Raw genomic sequence first — 24,295 nt, forward strand, 5'->3', positions numbered from 1 at the left:
ACCACGCCGGAAAATCGGGAGGAACTTTCTCGGCCAATGCAGGGATCGAACACCCGACCTCCAGGCTAGCGAACCAGCGTCTTACCCACTTAGCCACGTGATACCCCAGAGTGGTTACTATATGTACTTTACGGCAAGTTAAAATCAATCTGATTAAAATTAAATCAGCTATCTTCACCCAAAGTCACAAATATAGACCTGCTGTAAAAACGACTTTGCCAATTATCGAAAACAACCCCCCCCCCAACATACGCCAGTGACGTCACAGTGACCAATTGTATATTAGGAATGTTTTTTCCTTAATTATCTACATGTATATACAGCTGTCGTTGTGTGTACTCATTAACGCCTGACCCATTCCTTAATCCGCTGATTAAATAAAACGACTGACTACGTAATAATTTGTTTTGTAATTTATTTTAATTTAATTTAGCATCCAATTTAGAATTTCTTTTATAATGTCCCACCCTCTCTTCTCACGACAGCTATTTTAAAGTTGTGTTTTAAAGTGACTTTTTAATAGAGTCACTCTACCATCATGTGCAGTCCAAACGATTCGTGATACATTTCCGTCAAAAGAGTATTGTTGTTATAATTTCCCCGAGTAAAAGAGTACAGGGCTAAAAAGATGCGGTCATGCAAAATGTATCGTAAACGTCAAACATGATTGAAACGCGATTTGTAAGACGATCCGTTATCAGAGTAGCCAATAGTATCTCGTTTTCCTGTAACCATCGTACGGCTCCATTCTTTCTGCATGTGGAGCGTGTGCGTAATACCCCACGAACATACGAAACAAGTTACGGGGGAACTATGCTACACACATTTCTCCACACCACAACTAATCGTTGACTCGTATACACGTTAATTGTATAGAATAATCAAGTTTTGTTGTTGTTGTTTGGGGGGTTGGGTGGCTGAATGGTTAGCGTGCGCGCGCTGTATCATAAAGTCTGTCATTGAGTCGACTGGCGTGGTTTCGAATCCCCGGTTGTACGTGACAAGGAGTAGGGTCGCCTGTCCAACCTCATGGGTTTTCTACGGGTCCTCCGGTTTCCTCCCACTGCTAAAAACCCCTACGCGCAAGCGAATTATTGAAATAAAATTAAACCATATGTTAGTCCCGAAATGACCTAGTTTGTGTCGAGTGGACATTAAACCCCATCTCTCTCTCTCTCTCTCTCTCTCTCTCTCTATTGTTGTTTATTACAGATTTAACGTCCAATACAATAAATATGATATTATTGACAGGTTGATTTAATTAAATTATTTACACTTGAAAGTTATTAAAAACACAAAATAAAAAAGTCCTCGGACATAAATAAATTCGCTGTCGTGAGAAGAGAGGGCGGGTCATCTTCTCCCTTTGTCATAATAAAGTTAAAACAGGAGGCCCAGCTGACTGATGTTTGGCGTCATCAGAGCGGATAGAAAAAGAAAGGTTGGGAAAAAGAATCCGTTGGCTTTATGTGGAAATGCGAAGTGCATTCCATTAGACTTTTTCTTGCGTACGGCTTACCACAGATAAAAGTTATCTGAAAAGAAAAAAAGAGCCAGCAGCAACACACACACACACAAAATAAACAATAAAACAAATTGAACCATTTATAGGAATAAATACATTTTTAAACACAGGTTAAATTAAATTGATTGATGTGCACTGTCATTGTTAATAATGGTTGTGTAGGTCCCTATTCCTTTATTTTGTCATTATTTTTCCCTAGTATATTATTATATTAAATCATGCAGTAGACTGAACCGCCATACTGTCCTACAACAATAGTTCCTTTTTTGTAACTAGATATGTAGTTCCCTATCTTATAAAAGCATCCAGGTGGCTTAGGGGTCAACCTGGTCTACACAACCAGTTATCTTTCTTTGACTAGTGCTATTTTAACGCAACTAATTTAACAGTTAATTCCCGATTCTGCTTTGAATTTTGAGTTAGCTTCATAAATTGTATATGACATATTCCGAGGGGGGAAGAGTACATTTTAGAGGGTATATTGAAGTTTGGCATTTTCCATTAAACTTCTTTTCTTTTCCAATTTACTGCACGTAATGATAACATGATTAACGGTCAAATTGTGGCTACATTCGCACTTGACTGAGTTAAATTTATGGTCGGTAATTAAATCCTTAGTTCTTAATCTTGTGATTAACCCACAATTTTTGCGCGATGGGTGATTAATCTTCGTCTTTACAACCAGATCGTTGTTTAAATTGAATCTAAAAGTATTTGCTATGTCCAACTCAATTTTCCATTGTGATTTAATTTTAGTTTTGACGATGCTATTAAATTCCTAACGCTATATTTTAAGTATTCGGTCTCGCAAAGGCTGAGTCCTTTACATGGTATGGTATCCATGTAAATTCTACGGTTTTATTTTTGTTTCGGAGGGAATAAACACTTGCTCGAATATTCTGAACAATTTCTGGTCGAGGTGTTTTTTTGTCATGTATTATTGACTTTATGCTGCTAAGGGAGTCTGACACAATGACTTTTCTTTGAACGGTGGATGACACGATCCATTCGAGGGCTGTGGATATTGCCTTTAGTTCTGCTGTATATATAGAGCATCCATCTGATAGCCTTTTCGATATATTAATATTAAATTCGGGAATGACCACACCTAATGCAGTTTTGGTAGTGTTTGGATCGTGAGACTCGTCCATGTATATTTTCACATGCGATCACCATTTTTCGTTCAAGAATTCCCTCGATAGCAATAGAGCTTGTTGTGGATTTTCTTTTTTCTTAACAACGTTACCTAGGCTTATGTCAAAGTTTGGATTTAAAAAAAGTAGATGGGGCTTGATACGAAAATACCCTGTCAATAATCTGATAGTGGTCTAATCTTAGGTCTTTTAAAAGATCATTTGCTCTGTGACCGAACGTTTTACTCATCAGTTGTTTATAATTATTTTTTACCCAATAATCAATTAGCTTTGTTCACCGATGTTTTTGTAATAGCCTCGTATTATTTGTTGATTGGCGTTTAGACAACATTTAATTGATATGAAATCTGAATATAAATTATTCGATGGATAAACGTTTGTGTTAAGATTAGTTTATAATGTCTACTATCGTTTAACTTCTTTTTAAAAAAAGTTATTTTACAATTACATTGACAGTTTAATAACTCACCAAACGGCATCAGGAACTCCACGATGATCACGTGTATTTCATATTCATGTCCATGAATCCCATGCAATTTTCGCGCCAAAATTTAACCTCGGTTACTACGCCCGTAGTATACACGAAACCGTACATGATAATAAGATTCTCAGCGTTCCCCAAGACTTTCGACTTAAAATAATATTCATAGAGTGTTTTTGGTCTGTGGTGTTTTTCACCACAAGAGTTCCACAAGATATTGGACTTAGAAATAATATCAATTTTTTCAAATTTCTTCTCATACCTCCCTATGTGCCTGTGCGGTACCACATTCCACAAGATTTCTTCTCATACCCCCCTATGTTTTTCACCACAAGAGTTCCACAAGATTTTGGACCTAAAAAAAATATCAATTTTTTCAAAAATTTCTTCTCAGACACCTCTCTGGGCCTGTGTGGTACTACATCCCACAAAATTTTCGACTTAGAATAATTTTGATAGAGTGTTTTGAGTCTGTGGTGTTTTTCACCACAAGAGTTCCACAAGATATTGGACTTAGAAAAAATATCAATTTTTTCAAAAATTTCTTCTCAGACACGCCTCTGGGCGTGTGTGGTACTACATTCCACAAAATTTTCGACTTAGAATAATTTTGATAGAGTGTTTTGGGTCTGTGGTGTTTTTCACCACAAGAGTTCCACAAGATTTTGGACTTAGGAAAAATATAAATTTTTTCAAAAATTTCTTCTCAGACACCCCTCTGTGCCTGTGTGGTACCACATTCCACAAAATTTTCGACTTAGAATAATTTTGATAGAGTGTTTTGGGTCTGTGGTGTTTTTCACCACAAGAGTTCCACAATATATTGGACTTTTTTGAAAAATTTCTTCTCAGACCGTAAGTATTACGGGGTTATCCAAATTATCGGTAAATGCGCTAATTGCTTGGTTCGTCTTCATTTGTCACGTGGCCTATTCAAACAATGGACGCTTAAATGGATCTACGGCATAATACGGCATTTTAAATTCACTCTAAAATATTCCAATCACAAATGTCTAATCTATAACAATGCAAGACGATAATTCGGTGATTATGGTTAGGCCAGTCACATGTTAAGTGGATCGTCAATAGACACTTGTCAACTGGTGGTGTGTGTAGACAGTGATATATTGTACAGACAGTGATATATTGTACAGATAATGTATATACTATGTGTAGTCCCTGTGACGTCACCAGCCAATCAATTGGATTAAGATCGTAATTGACAAATTGAAAAGCCTTTTGGCGTGGCGGGATTAATAGCCGAATTAATTTTAATCAGATTGGTGTGACCCTGCCGGCCGTAAAGTGGATATAGTAACCATTGAATATACGTACCGAAAAGTTTTTTTCACCCATCTTATGTCCACTTTAAACTAAAACATTTTCAGAATGCAGCATTTTCATCGGCTTTGAGGTACAATTTTCATTTAGATTTTTAACCCTTATCCAATGAACATTCCGCATCGTTAAAATATTTAGTTTAAGTTCTTCTGAATAAGACCCCGGGTGAATAGTGTAACCTTTATGCTTGTTATACCTGATCTGGCGGGAAATTTATCCTTTGCCTGTCACAATCAGACAACTGGACGTTAAAACCGCCTCTCATTTTTGTTTTCTTTTAATATTTTTTTTATTATTTATTCATTTTTTTTCATGGAATCACACGGTAACAGGTGTATTAGAAAAATTTATTGTTGCTGGCGAACGGATGTAGCCACTTATTCCAAGCCCCTGATGGAGACGTCGCTTAAATTTCTTAAGAGTTGCATTATCATATTGCAAGCTATTTTATAAATATGCATATATTTTGTTGGTGGATATATAAATTATGTATTCGTATCCCCTGATAACGATAACAAACATACATCCTGGTGCATTCAGATGCTAATTTATTATACAAGGTTTAAAGATACATTATGTAAGATATGGATAACGAGCTGGTTGTTCTTACTATAACAGTTTAATTATAGATAATAATAAATGAATATTGCGAAAATTACTGAGCGAAGTTATGAATGTTTGAAGTTTTTACGAGAAATAGCGTAAATAGGCTCGATTTTCTATTTTAACATTTAACGAATATATTATAATCCACTTAATAGCTAAGCCATCCGATGACCTACAGAGTTAATTATGGGCTTGTTATATAAATAAATGGCAAAACAATAATTTATATACATTTAAAGCCAGGCAAAAGACCTGCAATAGGAAGATTTAAAGGAGCTAAATCACTAATATTTTGGACCTAGAAATTGGCATAAATGGGTCGCAACACATATAATAATGTAATATGAATTTATATAAACTGTTTTACATTCAATCGTGTCCGTTTTACTGTGAATTGTCATCAGTTATGTTCCGCGAAATACGACAGAAGTCTCAACCGCAAGTCAGTTTCTAGCGTCTGGCTATTCCAGTCAACACCGATATTATTTATTCCGCATGCTCTCCAAATAAGAACATGATATCACCGTTTGACATGACTTGTGGAATATGTCTAGCCTCATTCATTGAGCACCTTGTTACAAATGGCGCTGAAACGCATTATGGTACACGATTCGTTTATTTTGACTTAAATATTGGATATCAGAAGCCCATCTTTTCCAGGTAAAATCACAACACCAATGCTGATTTAAATTGCAAAACAAAATCGTGTTTTCAATGTCGAAGATTTTGGATGATATTGAGTTACGGACTTAGCTACTTTAACTCTTACATACTTCATCTTTACTACTTGCCAATGACATCTAACCATATCCGGCAAATTATTTATTTGTCTTTTGCCCATCACTACAATGTATGTAAACATTTGTTTAACGATATTTACATAAAATTAATTCAAAAACCCTACCAGTGGCGATTTTAGAAGGGTATGGGTGTAACATTATCGCGGTAATCGCTTCAAGATTTTTTTTATTATTTAAAACAAATTGTTATGTTTCCTATAAAATATGAAACGAGCCTTTGTGTCTGCAGCTGGATATTTTAGCTCTGCTTATGTTGAGAACCATACACTGGAATACGAAACTTACCAAGATGAGACTAGTTATTAGTGCGTTAGTTGTTATAGCTTGTCTATATGACGTCTCGGCTGACGTGTAAGTATTACTTTATCATATAAACCAGTCTAATTAATAGCATATTATTGTTTCACCATTTCCTTTTCAGTTGATTTGTTCCATTCTGAATACATAGAACTACTTTGAGAATAGGTATCTGCGTTGAATCGCATTTTCAAAAACCAGTATACTATTTTGTAATACCGTTCTAATCGATTTAACTTTTTCAAACACGTGCAGAATACCTAAAATTAATAATTTCGACTTTATTATAAGAAAGCAGAATAAATACTTCGACTGAAATGTGTAGTAAAATGGAGGGAAAAAATTTGTGCTTGGAAACATCTATGTAAAATAATTATAGGGTTTTGATTAATTATTCTCCATTGTCAAAATATTAGCTATGGTATAAGTTAATTCTGAAACGCAAATTAAAATTGTTTATAAATATTGTGACAATAACAAGACATGGGGTATAAAGATAAAGGATAGCGAAATATGAGAGCCGAAACAATATCATTATCTTTACAAATTATTGATTCTAAGTTCATAGCCAAAAATAGAGAACGTGTGCTGGTTGTTTAGATACATTAACGCAGTTAGAGTTTAGCAATCATGTTGGTCATTTGCATTTTTCAAGGATAAATTCTAAAAGCACGTGATGGGAAAGTTACCATTTCATATTTGGCACGGAGTGACCAATCACATGATTAATTACATCATAATTAGCCAATAGAATAATTAATGGGTGTGAATCTGAGAATATATAATTAATAGAATATGCGCTTTAGAGTAGACAGCCATGTAGTTCTCGTAGGGAGAAGATGTAGGAATTTCCATTCTGCATGAGAGAATGACTTTATTATGCTTGTAACTTTGTAACCTATATGTAGCAGTGCTTAATATAAAATGTAGAAGCAAAATGTGGTATTGTTGTTACTGTGTGTAACCATAAACTGAATGAGGAGTGGCAGAATAAATACACAATATTTAAAGTGGAGTCCTAAGAAGAAAACAAGAAACAAACGCGGTCAGAGACAATACTAGACGATCATGGGCTGTTCCAGAATATGTAGTAAGAAACAATGCATGGGTCATACGCCAGAGGTGGCCACCGGTTTCGGATCGCCAGCTCTCCACGTCTGACAGACGACCCATGATACTACAAGTGTCGAATTAAAAGTAGTAATTAAAATGTCGAATTAAAATGTCAATCAATTATCTTCGTGACCGAACTACTTTTAGACAGACAGCGCTACAATCGTATGATTTTTTTTTTTTTTTTTTTTTATATATATATATTACAAACGACATCAAAAATATAATAAATCGTAATTGACTTTTCACTCTAGCCTGACACGGGTTTGTACTGAGGATGAGACCGTAAGTATGGTAGGCTAGATGGCCCCTAAAGAAGTTAATTTGTCCCTGCTATCAATATTCTTTCCCCCTTTCATGTTAATCCTGTAGCAGCTATAGGCTTGTAAGATCGATGATCAAATAATGTAATACTAGGAATCGCAATTTCGCACGTACACTAAATCCACAAATCCATCGATATCTATTTCGTGATTTCTCTAAATCTATAATTTTCGCAAATTCTCATGTATGCTAATTACAAATCAGACGGTATCTAACGTTTCGATTCAGAAGACGTCTTTCCCACATGCTCTTTGTTTATACCCCCCCCCCATTGTCAGTGGTGCCGGACCAATGGCCTGGCAAGGGGCAACGTTTAGTCGTTCGGATGGGACATAACACCCAGGTCCCGTGTACACAGTGTTAAAGATTTTGTTTTAAGAAAATTATTATAATGAATGTGAAGTGAATACAAATACAGTTTTCGATAAATACAAATAAAATGATTTGTAGTATTGGTCCTCGGACCGATTAACTTTATTTGACAGTCCCGTTTATTGTTTATAGCCTATAATATGCGTGTGTTATGGAACTTCTCCGAAAGTTTATCTTCTTGGTTGCTGTTGTTTTAGGTGTGGTGCGGTCCTTCTGTACATACCATCAGAGTACCAGGCAAGCTCCGATTTCAAACGAAGACTCAAGCAATTTTTATCCTTCAACATAAAAGGGAGGTTGGGTGGCCCAATGGTTAACGCGTTGCATCCTAAGGTCTGTCATTGAGTCAAGTGGCGTGGTTTCGATCCCCCGCGTGTACGTGACAAGGAGTAGAGTCGCCTGTCCATCCGCGTGGGTTTTCCGCGGGTCCTCCGGTTTCCTGCCACTGCTAAAGACCTCTACGCGCAAGCGAATTAAATAAATAAAATTTTACCATATGTTAGTCCCGAAATTTAAACCATCTCTCTCTCTCTTCCTCTCTCTCTCTCTCTCTCTCTCTCTCAACACAACAATTATACAATGTGAATGCAGGACAATGGTATGGGAAACTGGAAATGCAGTACCAAGAATTTGTCAATCGTATATGACTTGGTGGAGCCTGTGGCTTTCTTCGAAGAATGGTGTCATCCACCAAGAACACCAACAAGAACCAGAAGAACATGACAGACAAGTTCCTGCTCCAAACATTGTATAGGAACTATCCGCCAAGCACATTCAGGGGGCATACATATCAATTTATCTATTTTGTTGGGGGTGGGGGAAGGGGTAGCTAAATAAGACCGACTGATACAATTGACACAGCCACGAGTCGAGTACCGCAGGTGTGAGCTCTCTAGATGGTCTGGGGGCATGTTCTCCAGTGAGAAAATTTTGAATATAGAGTTCCTGTAATGCCATTTCTTGAATTTTACAGAATTCTGATGGTCAGAAAACACTTATAACATGAGTAAAATTGAGTATACGTATGGGAATTCATGTTATTTATTAAGCATTCTGCAAGAACGTACACAGTACTGCGAATCAGTGACAACTTATGAAAGTGATAATAATTACATCATTTACATGGACCCATATCTTCGATATATTGTTGTGGTGAATATACATAAATTAGCAAAGATTAGCGTCCGTGCATATTCAAGTTTGACCACCGATCGGCGACCCCACATTTACGCCCCTGGGCACATTACCCAGACCACAAACTAGATAAAATGGTGTGAAATTTGATACAAAAGGTGAGGGTATACAAATTTAAAAATATTTACTTTCCTTTTGTTATAGTTGTAGTTATTCGTGTGCCAAGAGTCAGAGATACAGTACTAGCTGTGGTTGGTTTGGTTGGAGTCGTTGTACCAGATACAGGTAGGTTACGGTTGAACATCTCATTCAGGTGGTTGAGTGGCCGCCGGGGGTTGGGATAGCCTAGTTGTCCAGAGTGTCGCGCTTCGAGTTCTAGCTGGTCGGACACCTCTGGCTTGCGGTCATGGTTTCGACCCCTGGTGTGAGGGTATGTGGCCTTGAGATAGAGGCATCTTCTCGATCTTATACTCAGGTTTTATCCCACAGGATCCTCCCACAGCTATAGAATCCTACGCGTTAGCGAATTATTGAAAAAGGGTCGAACCATGTGTTGGTTCCGATATAGCCTAGGTTGTGTCGAGTAAACGTAAAACATTCTCTCTCTCTCTCTCTCTCTCTCTTTGTTGGCCATAAACACTTGCAGTAATTCACCACCAGCAGGAATTCTCCTCGAGGCCCCCCTTCTACTGTCTGTAAGAGTTTCCGCTGTGTTTCAACGTATTAAAATGGCCTGGCGATTCGTTTGATAATTTTTAGCATTTTTTTCTCTAACATTGGAATTTGACTTTCACGTATAACTGATAGTTAGATCGTTTTATATATTTTTTTCTTATATAGTTTTATGTAGTTTTTCTGAAAAGTCAATCTTAAATGCCTGTGTTGATAAATTTCTTTAATAGGAATACCGTCTAAATTATCCCTTTTATATTTACATTTTACATAATATATGCTTCTTTGAGTGGCATTTAGTAATTGAACAGTAACACACTAACACTATTTATGGAATAACAATCACTGGTTGATAAAGACGAGAGTATCATCGTCGAAACGTTGCATGTTAATAAACCAGTGATTGTTATTCCATAAATAGTGTTAGTGTGATAATATAATGCATCTTCAAAAATACGTTTTGAAGGAAGCGAGAAAAAATTTTAAATTAAAAAGATATAGCTACAAGGAATATGTTAAGCCACATTTCGTTTCACGACTATAGAGAAATTTTATGACCAACTGTAAAGTATAGTATCGACATTTAACAATATTCAGAAACTACCTTGAGTTAACGGGTGTTATAAATGAAGCACCCTTGACTTGGATCCACTGGTTGCACTTTGCGACCCAAGCTGCGCCTTTCTCCCGACCCGCAAATTGCCACAAGCAGGGATCCCATAGTTTCCAATGTGCTTCAGGTTTGCTACTACAGGTAAAGTGTCCTACGCCCAAGCGAATTATTGAAATACCTCAGTCATATGTTAGTCCCAAAATTTGTCGAATGGAGGTAATCTCTCTCTCCGTAAAATGGGCAGATTTTTAATTTACATAATTTTTAGGTTTTGTTGGTATGAATTCTGCCCTCATGCATGTTTTTATTTTTACTGTTTGTCAATACAATTGATCGTGCTATGGAATTATGGTATATCCATTAAGATAAACCATATTGAATCATAATTAAAATTATAATCCGAGTGTCTGCATGACGTAAATCATTTAGATATAATAAAACAACGAGCAAGAAATCGTGGGAGATTCATCCAACAAATTATGATAAAATCTGTATGTGAATGTGTAACAGTTCAAAAGGACGTTTTATGTAATTTATAATATAATTTATGAACAGGTATCGTACTGGTACGTGCTACAGAACATGCAGTAAGTAATCATTTGTATTCTTCCATCCATTGTTCATTACTTTATATAATGACTTTATATTAAGGATACATACTTAAATATAGATATTACTTTATATAAACGATACCTACTTAATATATAAAGAAAACATATTTCTTATACAATGGATAAGTACTTTATATAATGAATAATTACTTTATATAATGGATAATTACTTTATGTAAAGGATGCATGCTTCATGTATTAGAAGTACTTACTTTATATAATGGATACTTACTTTATATAATGGATACTTACTTTATATAATGGATAATTATTTTATATGATGGATAACTAATTTATATAATGGATACCTTATTAATTTATAATTAATTTATATAAAGGATAATTAATTTATATAAAGGATAATTAATTTATATAAAGGATATTTACTTTATGTAATGTAAGGGATATAATACTCTTCAAAAAAAGAAACGCATAGTGACATTTCGTTGTCAGTATACCCTCGCTCTACCATCGCCTCGCTGCAACAGGAACCGCGACTCGTCGCTAAACCAAGCTGTTGTGTGTTTGAACCCACTGAAGTCAGCGTATTTCAAGACAACAGCTCTAACGGGACGTCTGGCTCGTAATCCGGTTTTACGCGGGCGTTTATGGACTGTCTGGTCGGAGATCCTACACGGTCCAGGAATTGCTACTAAAGTAGTGGTAGCGGTTGTAAACCGTTTCCGCAAATATCAGGATATGACGATCCAGGGCAGGTGGGGTCACTCTTGTTTGGCCTGCGCTTGGGCGGTCACGTGTTGAACTTCGCTGTCGGTACCTATCTCAAAGGCGAGAAATGGTACTCTGGGAAACATTCAGCAGACATCTGTCTGGGATTCACCTGCTTGCAACTTAACGATAGCATTGTTGCGTTTGTCTTCGTTCAGATGTGGTATCATTTAGCTCGTTTAGTGTTTACACGTGCAACTGATTTTGAAACCGAGAATCCCGGGATTTTAAGGCCTTAGATTTGGGTTTCATGCGAAAAGCTTGCGAAGTTGTTAAACCCATGTTTCTTGGTGCAATCAAGCGAAAACAAATATGGGCAAAAAGTATGACCAGCCACAATTAGTGACCGTACAGTTACAACCAATAATGAATTTCCCTTATTCTTACATAATGGCATTAAAAACAAGTAAGATTTATGGAAACAACGATCCCATTCAAATAAAAAAAAATGATGAAAATGGGCTGTGCGTTTATCTTTTTGAAGAGTAAATAATTCATATAATGACTAATCATTTTATATTATGAATAATCAATTTATAAAATCGATAACTAATTTATATAATGGATAACTTATTTGTATAATGGATAACTAATTCATATAACTAATTACTTTAGATAATGGAAATTACTTAATAGATTGGAAATTGCTTCTTGAAATATAATAAACACGGTGTCCATACTTCTGTTGTACACAGTTTATTACATTGACGTGGGTTGGGTTTGAGGTTAGTATTCCATACAGTTAGTGAGAAAACTGTGTTTATTGTTTTGTGTGTTTTCTTTCATAACAGCACATGGTGCCTATTCGAGTTGGTCCACAACATATGGTTCTTGTTCTAAAACATGTGGTGGTGGCACTCAGGGTGTTACGAAGAAACGATACTGTACCAATCCACGTCCGTCAGGAGGAGGTCGTTCATGTTCTGGCTCGTCCTACAGTTATACAACACAAACCTGTAACACACAATCGTGTCCAGGTAATTCTATACTTTAAATAATTTAAATACTTTAACATCATACACCCTTCCTTTGCATTATTAAGATAAGATACAATTCTATTGTATCTGGACCTCCATTATGAACAGGCGACAGCGTAACTTTCGCAAACATCATTTACATCGTTTTTTATGGGGGGATTTTGGTTGGCTGTTGTTATAACTTGTATATATTTTTTTATTGGAAAAAAGTCCACGGAGCTTGGTCTTCTTGGAGTACACCCAGAGATTCTTCTTGTAGCAAGTCCTGTGGAGGCGGTACTCTGGTCCGGACTTACACCCGTTCATGTAGCAACCCTGCACCAAGATATGGAGGAAGGGCCTGTACCGGAAGCACCACCCGGAGTGAACGAGTCTCTTGTAATACCGCAGCATGTCCTAGTAAGTCTGAAGAATTCTTTAATAATTTAAACGAATATGATATACATTTGTATACTTAGATGCAATAAGTGTTGATGAGACGTAATACCACAGACGTTGCTATGTTACTCACGCAATCATGTTCAAATGTAAGCCATGACATATTGTGGCATTTCGACAGAATTCACATTTTATAATCTTGGTTGCTGTTTTAAACATTCCCATGTTGTCGAATTCAGTTTTTCATGTTTTACAGGACTGACGATTTGTGATGCAATTGCGCGATCGTGTAACATTATTCTTGCTTGGTATCGTTGTGATCTCGTGTTATTACATTCGGAATGACAAATATGAGATGGGCTCTTACATCCTACTTTTCTGAACAAACAGGGCTAATGAAGTAAGGCATACGTCATACAGTGTTCTGTGATTTACAATCATCATTTGATAAACGTGATACACTTCCCTTGCGTATCGGTAAACTCGCATTGCATTAACTTCAACGAAACCCGGAAACGTAGTCATTAACCCAGGACAGAAACTCGGCGAAAAAAAACTTTCTCAGTCAGCATCATGCTCGTGGAGTGTCCTGTAACGATGTTAATTTCTGCATGTTGTTTTTCAGTTCATGGCGGTTTCAGTAGCTACAGATTGACTAATACAAGAGCTTGTAGTAAGACTTGTGGTGGTGGAGTAAAACAACTCACCTACACAAGATCCTGTTCTAATCCAACACCAAGATATGGTGGACGAAGTTGTGTTGGTGCAACTACTAAAACCCAGTCAATAGCTTGCAATGCACAACATTGCCCAAGTAAGTACCAGTATCTTCAAATAACATATTTGATGTTGCCCGGTATCTTCAAATAACATATTTGATGTTGCCCGGTGACATTTGTGAAAATCCCTTGGTTCATGTTACCTCTCATTAATTAGTGATATGAATGAAATGAAATGGGGTTTGACGTTGTGCTGCAACTCATATAGACTTTAATATACACGGATGCCATACACCGCCATTACCCTTACTCTTTCGGACACACCGTATCATTATTAACCTGACATCATTGACTAATGAACCTAGGCAATTTACTAATTTGTTAATTTAACCCAATGTTTAGTATATACAGAATGCGGTTAGAACTTACATTGTAGTCATTAATTAGCAGGTGTGTAACAAGCTGCAAAAGATGTTACAACTTGTCTAGAAACGTGACTATTTCTATTATCCATCAATAATGAATATACGAACCTGGCTAATGATTACTAACTGTTTTAACTAACTAGAATACATTATGTATATAAAATGGCGATGTTGGTCTATTTGTGCAAAATACATTTTCACTCATAATTGTTGTTTGTTCATTAGTCAATTTACAGTGTTCTAATTAATAAGCTGTTTTATTTAATTGATGTTTATGCAACTTCATATGGTCATTTTACAACTTCATATGATGATTTTAATCATTTTACAACTTCATATGATCTGATCATTTTACAACTTTATATGATCATTTTACAACTTCATAGATCTTTATGCATATACATCTGATCTTTTTGTAACCTCATGTTTATTTATATAATATGCAAATACATACGATTTTTATATAACCTATATAAACCTATACTCGTCTTGTAGTGGCTACCAGATTGAGTAAGGCGCTGGCTCACTAACCGTGTAGGTCAGATGGTCTGACAATGAACGTCGTCTAGTCGTCGATGTGACAAAAAAAATCGAAAGACCAGAACTTTACCTGTTGGATTCCTGGAGCTGTCCGCGAAAAATGTCCACCATAGCACACTGCATTGCATCTGCCAGACTTCATTACCCCATCTGATGCAGAAAAGTAGGACGTTAAACTCCATTTCTATTTATTTCATTTTGTTTATGTAGTTCCTGTTGCGTTGGACCTATTATACATTAGATACTACAGGTGAATGTCGTGTGTCTTGTGGAGGAGGCCCCACGACCACTGTGGAGGAGGAGGTACCAAGACTCTGTCCTACTCTAGAATATGTTCAAACCTCAGATCATAATTTCCCTTTATTTTGTTTTGTTTTGCAGTCAACGGAGGTTGGACCGATTATACATTAGATACTACAGGTGAATGTAGTGTAACTTGTGGAGGAGGTACCAAGACTTTGTCCTACTCCAGAACATGTTCAAACCCCAGACCACAATATGGCGGTGACAGTTGTGGCGGCGCAAGTACTAAAGATACACAGGAGGACTGCAACACTCAGCATTGCCCAAGTGAGTGATTAGCTTAAATTTATTATTTATGTATTTCTGAATAACATTCTTTTCACATTATGTGCCGAGGCCATGCCCAGGTAAGAACCCTTAAAGAATAGCGTTACAGCGATTAGCTATATCTGTAACTATTGTAACCGCACAGTAAGGTGTTCATCCTCAGCATAGTTGTGTGTCGAATCCTTGCGCCCTCATACAAAACAGCCTTGCTGTCCACCTAAATGTAAATGAGTTTACTTTTATATAGGTCCATACCCATCTCTAATTAAACAAGATATCATCTTCCAATCTTGATTTTGATTTCATTGTTTTTGTAGTCAATGGAGGTTGGACCGACTATACATTAGATACTACAGGTGAATGTAGTGTAACTTGTGGAGGAGGTACCAAGACTCTGTCCTACTCCAGAACATGTACAAATCCCAGACCACAATATGGCGGTGACAGTTGTGACGGCGCAAGTACTAAAGATACACGGGAGGCCTGCAACACTCAGCATTGCCCAAGTGAGTGATCAGCTTAAATTTATTATTTATGTATTTCTGAATAATATTCTTTTCACATTATGTGCCAGGGCATGCCCAGGTAAGTACCCTCAAAGAGTAGGGTTACAGTGATTAGCTATATCTGTAACTATTGTAACCGCACAGTAAGGTGTTCATCCTCAGCACAGTTGTGTGTCGAATCCTTGCGCCTCATACAAAACAGCCTTGCTGTTCACCTAAATGTAAATGAGTTTACTGTGTATATAGGTCCATAACCATCTCTAATTAAACAAGATATCATCTTCCAATCTTGATTTTGATTTTGCTGTTTTTGTAGTCAATGGAGGTTGGACCGACTATACATTAGATACTACAGGTGAATGTAGTGTAACTTGTGGAGGAGGTACCAAGACTCTGTCCTACTCCAGAACATGTACAAATCCCAGACCACAATATGGCGGTGACAGTTGTGGCGGCGCAAGTACTAAAGATACACAGGAGGACTGCAACACTCAGCATTGCCCAAGTGAGTGATCAGCTTAAATTTATTATTTATGTATTTCTGAATAACATTCTTTTCACATTATGTGCCGAGGCCATGCCCAGGTAAGAACCCTCAAAGAATAGCGTTACAGCGATTAGCTATATCTGTAACTATTGTAACCGCACAGTAAGGTGTTTATCCTCAGCATAGTTGTGTGTCGAATCCTTGCGCCCTCATACAAAACAGGCTTGCTGTCCACCTAAAAGTAAATGAGTTTACTTTTATATAGGTCCATACCCATCTCTAATTAAACAAGATATCATCTTCCAATCTTGATTTTGATTTCATTGTTTTTGTAGTCAATGGAGGTTGGACCGACTATACATTAGATACTACAGGTGAATGTAGTGTAACTTGTGGAGGAGGTACCAAGACTCTGTCCTACTCCAGAACATGTACAAATCCCAGACCACAATATGGTGGTGACGATTGTGGCAGTGCAAATACTAAAGAAACACGGGAAGAATGCAACACTCATAATTGTCCAAGTGAGTGATCAGCTTGAATTTATTATCTATATATTTGTGATTGTATTACATTATGTAACAAGGCATACTGTCGCAAATAAAATCCATGCCCTCAAAGGGTAGCGTTACAGCGATTACCTAGATCTGTAACTATTGTAATCGCTTAAATGTAAACGGATTTAATGTTTTATAGGTCGATACACCAAAGGAGGGGTCAAGGTAGATCATACTTAATATTTTCACATTTCGATGCTTAGAAAACATCGAATACCCATCTTGATTTTTGCTGTTTTGTAGTCAATGGAGGCTGGACTGATTATGCATTAGATAATACAGGTGATTGCAGTGTAAGTTGTGGAGGAGGCACCAAAATTCTATCATACGTCAGAACATGTACAAATCCGAGACCACAATATGGCGGTGTCGATTGTGACGGTGTCAATATTAAAGATACGAGCGAAGAATGTAACACCCACAAATGCCCAAGTAAGATTGTGTTATTGTTTACGATTAGCTTTCGGTTTAAATGATGCACCCTTACCTTTTATGCTATTTGTGGAAGACTTTGTTATTAGAATGTCGTTGGTTTGAGATTTTAAACTGTACCAGATAGGTTAGCGTTAGATTAAAGTCAATGACGGGTGGGCTAGACTGTTTGTAAACACATGTAAGAAATAATGGCTGTTGTTTGTTGTTTGTTTTGGCTATGTTTTATTGCACTTATTTATAGTTCCACTAAAAGAATGTTCCTGGCCACATTTAAAGTTTATGGAGGGTAGTCCGAGTTTGTATTATCGGCTGTTCAACATGTGGAGCTGGCGAAAAGATTTGAACCATTACCAGATCGGTTATCGTTCGCTTTAAATGATGCACCCTCCATTTCCAGTCCTTCGTGGAAGATTTTGCTATTAGACTCCTAGCAACCTTGTTTGTTGGGCTATGTTTTGTGGAAAACTTTTATAGCTTAACTTATCTGTTAAGTAAATTAAAGAATGCTTCCGTACTCTCTTAACAGTTCATGGAGGATGGACTGAGTATACATTATCTACTACTGGTGATTGTTCAACAACATGCGGAGGAGGTGAAAAGATTCTGACCTTTACCAGATCATGTACGGATCCATCTCCTATGTATGGTGGCAATAGTTGTGTTGGTGATACTGAAAGTACTGATACCGAAACCTGCAATGAAAATCCATGCCCAGGTAAATTTATATGTGATTAGAATGGAGCATACATATAGACATATGTTCGAAGTATTATGGCACTGTTAAGTTCAATCCCATGCCATCAATTACGCATGATATATTTGTCAAGTAATGTATACTATTCAAAAAAAGTAGGGGATATTTGATTTTGGGGGCATAATACTAAAATATGCAAATGACTACGAAAAAAGTCACTATAGAACCTAACAGAAGAAACATTTCCAGTTACATGTGACGCCCAAACGCACCAATAGCTACCGCATGGAATGCAGGTGATGCTTGGGATCATCATGGGGGTCCAACCCAAGATTTGCACGACTCTGACTTTGAATGTTACAGTCATTGTGGCATTGAATTCCAGGGAGGAAACATCAGTTTAATTGTTTTAGTGACCAGAAAACAAATTTTGATATGCGTCGGCTTACCCAAAATGAAAGATTACGTGCCCTTGGCATGCTACAGATCGGCACAACACAGGCGGTTGTGGCGCGGACGATGAATGTTTCTCAGTCTGTCATAAGCAGGCTATGGTCCAGATACCGTGATACACAATCTGTACGCGACAGACCACGCTCAGGTCGACCAAGGGCGACAACTCAAGCCCAGGATCGATTTATCCGTACCTTGGCCTTGAGAAATCGTGTCATCACAGCAAATCAGATCAGCGCTCGTCTTCAAACAGACACTGGTGTGAGAGTGAGTGGCCAGACGATTCGGAATCGACTGCATAGGGGTCACCTTCGCGCCCGACGTCCTCGCGTGATCCCTTGTTTGAGAGATCATCACATTCAGGCAAGACGTCGTTGGTGTAGGGATCGTCAACACTGGGATAATCGACGCTGGAGCAATGTGATGTTTTCAGATGAGTCAAGGTTCACTGTTGATTTTTTGGACAGACGTAGGATGGTGTGGCGTCGTCGAAACGAGCGCTTCCAAGACGTTAACGTCATCAGACATGATCGATTTGGGGGTGATTCTGTTATGGTGTGGTGAGGCATCACTGTTGCTGGAAGAACGGCTTTACATGTTGTTGCAGGGCGTGTTACAGGCCAGTACTACCGGGACAACATCTTGGCAGTCCATGTTGTGCCGTTCGCACGACGTCATGGCCGCCGTTTCATCTTCCAGGATGACAACGCAAGATGTCACAGGGCCAGGATCGTTACAGGTTACCTCCAACAACAGAACATCACCACATTACCTTGGCCAGCACTGAGTCCCGACCTCTCCCCCATCGAGCATGTCTGGGACATGCTTGGACAGAGGTTACGTCAACGTCAACAACGTCCTGCCAATGTCCAAGAACTTGCTGCTGCGTTGCAACAGGAATGGGACAATCTGGACCAAAATGACCTTAGACGTCTCATTAGGAGTATGACACGTCGGATCAATGCTTGTTTGGCAAACAGAGGAGGATTTACCCGTTACTGACTTGGTTGTGATGCTGTGGTAACTTTGCTGTTTGACCCCGGGTATCATTTTACCCTTATAATGGTCAGTCTGTGCCTTACTTAGTCTAACGATCATTTGGAATAAATCGATGAATGTGAACTTCATTTCATTCTGTCATTTGTTTCTTCGTCAGTTTCATTAGGTGACTTTAATAACACTTAAAAATCAAATATCCCCTACTTTTTTTGAATAGTATATGTATATCAATTTTTATAAAGGAAAAGAAGAAAAAAGGGCGAGATGTCGCTAACCATTGGGTCCCAGATGCGATCCCGTGGGAAGGTTCCTCGGGATCTAGTAAGGAATAGCTTGTAGCCTTAAACGACGAAACGCCGAGGTCCAGTGTACACGTTGGCCGGCACTTAAAAGAACCCCTGATCGTTTGAACTGGAAAACAGAGTAGACCGTAGAATTGGACAAAAGTACCGGTTGATATTGAACATTAGGAACTTTTGCAAAGGGTTTTAATTTTTGTCTCAGTTAATGGTGGTTGGACAGATTTCACAGAATGGGAAGAGATCAACGAATGTGACTCCCTTTGTGGTGGTGGTATCAAGGAAGAACAACGTGACCGAACCTGCACAAATCCAACACCAGCTTATGGGGGTGATGACTGTGATGGTGAACTAAGCCAAGTACGAAACGTGACATGTAATACCGAAATTTGTGGTGGTAAGTAGCTTCAATATTCATGCTTAACACTGTAAGCTAATACCATTGATTTATGAACCTGGTCCTTCTAGTATTAGTAATGACAATTTTTGTCCTTAGATCATACAAAAGATCATTATTCTAAACTGACGTTTAGTATGAAGCCAAAGGGGTTAGGAAATATACAGTAGTCAGTAATTAGTATGTGTGTAACTAACTAACTGTTAAAAGATGTACTATTGAAGACACAAACCTGAACAATAGTGGCGTGTATCATTAAATAGTCACAGTTTTAACACCTTAGTGACATAACACATACTTAATGACTTATGATTGATTACTAACAATTTTAAGTAAATAATAAACATTATGTATATAAAATGACGTCTTTGATCTGTTAGTGTGGTATATTTTCATATATAAAAGTTATTTGTTGCGTGGTGCATTATATAAGAATTAGATAGAGAGCTGACAGTTATCGCTATAATAGTTACAAATAGGTAATGAAAAGGGAATATGTTGAAAATTTCAGTCAAATCACTTTATTCGTATCGGAGTTATCATCGTTTGCAGAACAGTAAAGTCTCGGTTGCTATTGATACAGTTGTTACGATAATAAACAAAGTCTCGATTACCCATTTAGAATTAAATCATTAACTATCAATCATATTAAAATCTGTTGAAAATGAAAACCATCCGAAATTCTAGATAGTTGGTTATGGGCCTGGCATGTAAATAAATGTCTGATTTATATAACATTTGAGACCTGGACATTTACTACTTCTTGGACATTTCAATCTTCATGTTGATAAAGCCAATGATTCGAGCATAAAGAAATTTTTACTATTGTTAGACTCATTTAGTTTAAAACAGATGTGGATGTGCCAACCCATAGACATAAACACATTCTTGATCTTGTGATAACGAGAGAACATGATTCCATTATTCAACCACGTGACGTTGTTGATCATCAGATATCTGATCGCTACAGTTTATTCTGTGATCTTTCGTTTCCTACCCCTGAAGCAATAAAGAGGACAATAAGTTTCAGAAAAACAAAAAAAAAAACACTCCTATATATTGATAAATTTAGAAGCGATATTAACAATTCATTACTTTGGAGTACCATTGCCACCAAGTCGGATACCCACCAACAAGTGGATTTTTACAATGACATTCTTTCTGAGATACTGGAAAAACATGTTCCACTGAAAACAAAAGAAATCCATTATTCGGCCTAATAAACAATATTGCACTGGCGAAATACGTGACCATAAGAATAAACGCGGGAAAGCCCAGAAAAATGGAGAAAAACCAATCTAGTAGTTCGGATGGGACGAAAAACCGAGGTCCCGTCTACACAAAGGCGTGCACGTATAAGATCCCTTGACAGTCTGAATTCGATATAAGAGTAGGCCGTAGTACCGCTGTCCGGGCAAACTTTCCCTCATAGCACACTGTCTGGCGTATGCCCATCTTCATTAGCCCAGTTCGGAGGGGAACAGTGGAATGTTAAACCCCATTTCATTTCTCTTTGCAACTTTTTGAAATTGAAAGATGAAATCATAGAAAATGTAATAATAGTTAATAAAAAGAACATTGACATCCATTTGACTATTGGAAGTACTGTCATAACCCCATCCAGATGTGTCAGGGATCTTGGTATATTCTTTGACACTTCCTTTGATATGAAAACCTATGTATCGGTATAACATTGGCAAAATTATTCGACACTATATTGACCCTGATGCCACTCAAATGTTAATAAATGTTTTTGTTATGTCATCTTTAGATTATTGTAATTCATTATTGCATTCTCTTCTTAAAACTCTTGTAAGTCAGCTACAGAAAATCCAGAATTGTATCTCTCACCAAACCATCTGACCATATTACACCTGTTCTAAAACAGTTACATTGGCTACCGATTAATCAACGCATCATTTTCAAAATAAACACAATCACTTCCAATTGTTTAAACGATCCTATTGCACCATACTATTTATCCGATTTGATTCAAAATTTGGCGGGAGAGCGATTATAATTATTATTATAATTAAACAACAAATCTGCAATTCGTGCATTTAGCTCTTGAATAATGCATTATTAAAGTAACAATTTCATATTTTTAAAATGTATTAAAATAAAGCCCTAAAATAGATGGTATCTATAAACAGTCCTACCTGGTTAAAGAATAATCCTATTAATCCTATTAATCCTATAATTCACTATAGCCAGTTGAGAAAATGGCAGAAATATCATTTTCAACTTCAAATTCAAACGTTTGAGGATTGCTATTCCATGGTGGGGAATAGGAAAACAAGGGAGGTAATTGGGGTAATTGTGTTATTATTTCCGGTTTGAAGATTTTTAAGTGTGAGAAAGATAACCCATGATCGTATAATAGTGAGTTGACAACCTATTGAGTAAAAGACATAGAAATAATTATGTTTTGACTTTCTTAGAAAATATGAAATTGTAACTTTAAAGTCTCTGATCGTTATTTGTTTTTTACTTAATCCCTTATAAACTACAATATTGTTAAAGTTGGATTTCTAAAAGAGACATGATTTAATACCGTTTAATATCAATAAATGATGCAATTCCGATCAGTATTTACACAGTAACGACAATTTAACGTCTTTGGTACTTTTGGATATTTGGGAAGGAGGTCCATTCAAATTGTTTTAATAAATGTGTACAACAGCTCCGTGGATCAGAAATATATATATATCCTTTGTAATTAAGGGGTGTGATCATTTTTGTAGATCGTCTGCATTAGCGCAGATGGCACAGAGCAGTCGGACGTTAAACTCCATTTTATTTCATTTTATTTTGGGGAATGTCGTCAGTGTAAGTCTTAGAATATCCTTTCTTTGAAACGTAGCCGCTGGCCACATATTGCTGGGTTGTATTTTCCGTGTCAAATATAGATTGATTAACATACGTTTAAATAACCAGCCAATTGCCCTTTAATAAATTAAAACGAGAAGAATCAGACCCAAGAATATTTTCATTTAGAAAGGGTATGGGTGACAAAAGAAACTAATCCACACTGAGTTTATTTAAACCGATATTATTTACATTTAACATCTGGTTTAAAGCATTCTTAAAGTCACTATGTTGTCATGTTAAACTGTGTTAATGTTTTTTACAGTTAAATGCCCGACAGGTCAGAATACATACATAGCTCATAATGGTAATGACTACAGATACTACCAGTGTGACCATGGCGTAGCTAGACTCAGAGATTGTGCAGCAGGAACCATGTGGAGCCAAGATGATACCGTTTGTATTAATGTACCTGTAGTAGCAGCAGCTGCAGCCCCGACTCATGCACCTGTATCCACAACCTGTGACGAATCCCTTGGTCGGGTTGCTGATCCAGACAATTGTCATAACTACAGAGTGTGTGCTGGTGGCAGATATTACACCATGCCATGTGCGCCTGGTACTGTTTTTAACCCCACTCGTCAGTACTGTGATCTATCAACTAACATCCCTGGTTGTAATTAAACGAATCAGTACGGTGTACACTCAGCTAAAATGGAAATTGACTCGATGTTTATCATACCGATGACTCCAAATTAAGGAATACAGAATACTTTCCCCAATAAAAAAAATAAATTATTAAATTGTGTTCTTTGTTGTGTTGGGGGGGGGGGTTGTAGTTTTGAAATTTTATTACTTTGTCGCAGGGACCTTTAGCAGTGGAAGGAAACTAGAAAACCCGGGAAAAAGCCACGAGGATGCGCAGGCGACCCTATACTCCCTGTCAAGCTTGGTATCGAAACCACGCAACTTAGCTGAGTGACAGACCTTATGATCTAAGAATGCACAAACGTTAGACCTTCCGACCACGACAAGAGACTTGGAATTTCAAGTATTTAATATTTATACTAGAAGTAGCTGTTATTTAGAGTCGTATGCAGCAGCAGCAACACGTGTGGTATTATCCAGCGGTAGCTAAAGACGTGTAACAGTTATGGTCTTATCCAGCAGTAGCTAAAGTCCTGTAACATTTGGGGTTTTATCCAGCAGTAGCTTAAGTCCCATAACATTTAGTGTCGTATGCAGCAGTAGCTAAGTTCCTGCATATTTCAGGTCGTAT

General features: G+C 37.2%; 1 protein-coding gene across 1 annotated transcript; it reads left to right on the forward strand.

Moving 5' to 3' along the window:
* Positions 1 to 6,047: 6,047 nt before the first annotated feature.
* On the forward strand, positions 6,048 to 23,791 carry LOC126812029 (coadhesin). Its single transcript, XM_056098326.1, has 14 exons — positions 6,048 to 6,258; positions 9,352 to 9,432; positions 10,988 to 11,019; positions 12,564 to 12,749; positions 12,960 to 13,148; positions 13,753 to 13,941; positions 15,193 to 15,381; positions 15,699 to 15,887; positions 16,204 to 16,392; positions 16,710 to 16,898; positions 17,175 to 17,363; positions 17,893 to 18,081; positions 20,017 to 20,208; positions 23,342 to 23,791. The coding sequence occupies exons 1-14, from the start codon at positions 6,158 to 6,160 to the stop codon at positions 23,698 to 23,700; spliced, it is 2,463 nt and encodes an 820-aa protein (XP_055954301.1). The 5' UTR covers positions 6,048 to 6,157; the 3' UTR covers positions 23,701 to 23,791.
* The last annotated feature ends 504 nt before the right edge of the window (positions 23,792 to 24,295 follow it).

Source organism: Patella vulgata, chromosome 1 (genome assembly GCF_932274485.2).
Source record: "Patella vulgata chromosome 1, xgPatVulg1.2, whole genome shotgun sequence".
In the NCBI taxonomy this organism is placed as follows: Eukaryota; Metazoa; Mollusca; class Gastropoda; family Patellidae; genus Patella; species Patella vulgata.

Coding starts and splice junctions, on each gene's coding strand:
- LOC126812029 (XM_056098326.1), top strand. CDS start 6,158: ATGTTGAGAACCATACACTGGAATACGAAACTTACCAAGATGAGACTA. Junction 13,149..13,752: donor TAATACCGCAGCATGTCCTA/GTAAGTCTGAAG, acceptor GTTGTTTTTCAG/TTCATGGCGGTTTCAGTAGC. Junction 15,888..16,203: donor CAACACTCAGCATTGCCCAA/GTGAGTGATCAG, acceptor CTGTTTTTGTAG/TCAATGGAGGTTGGACCGAC.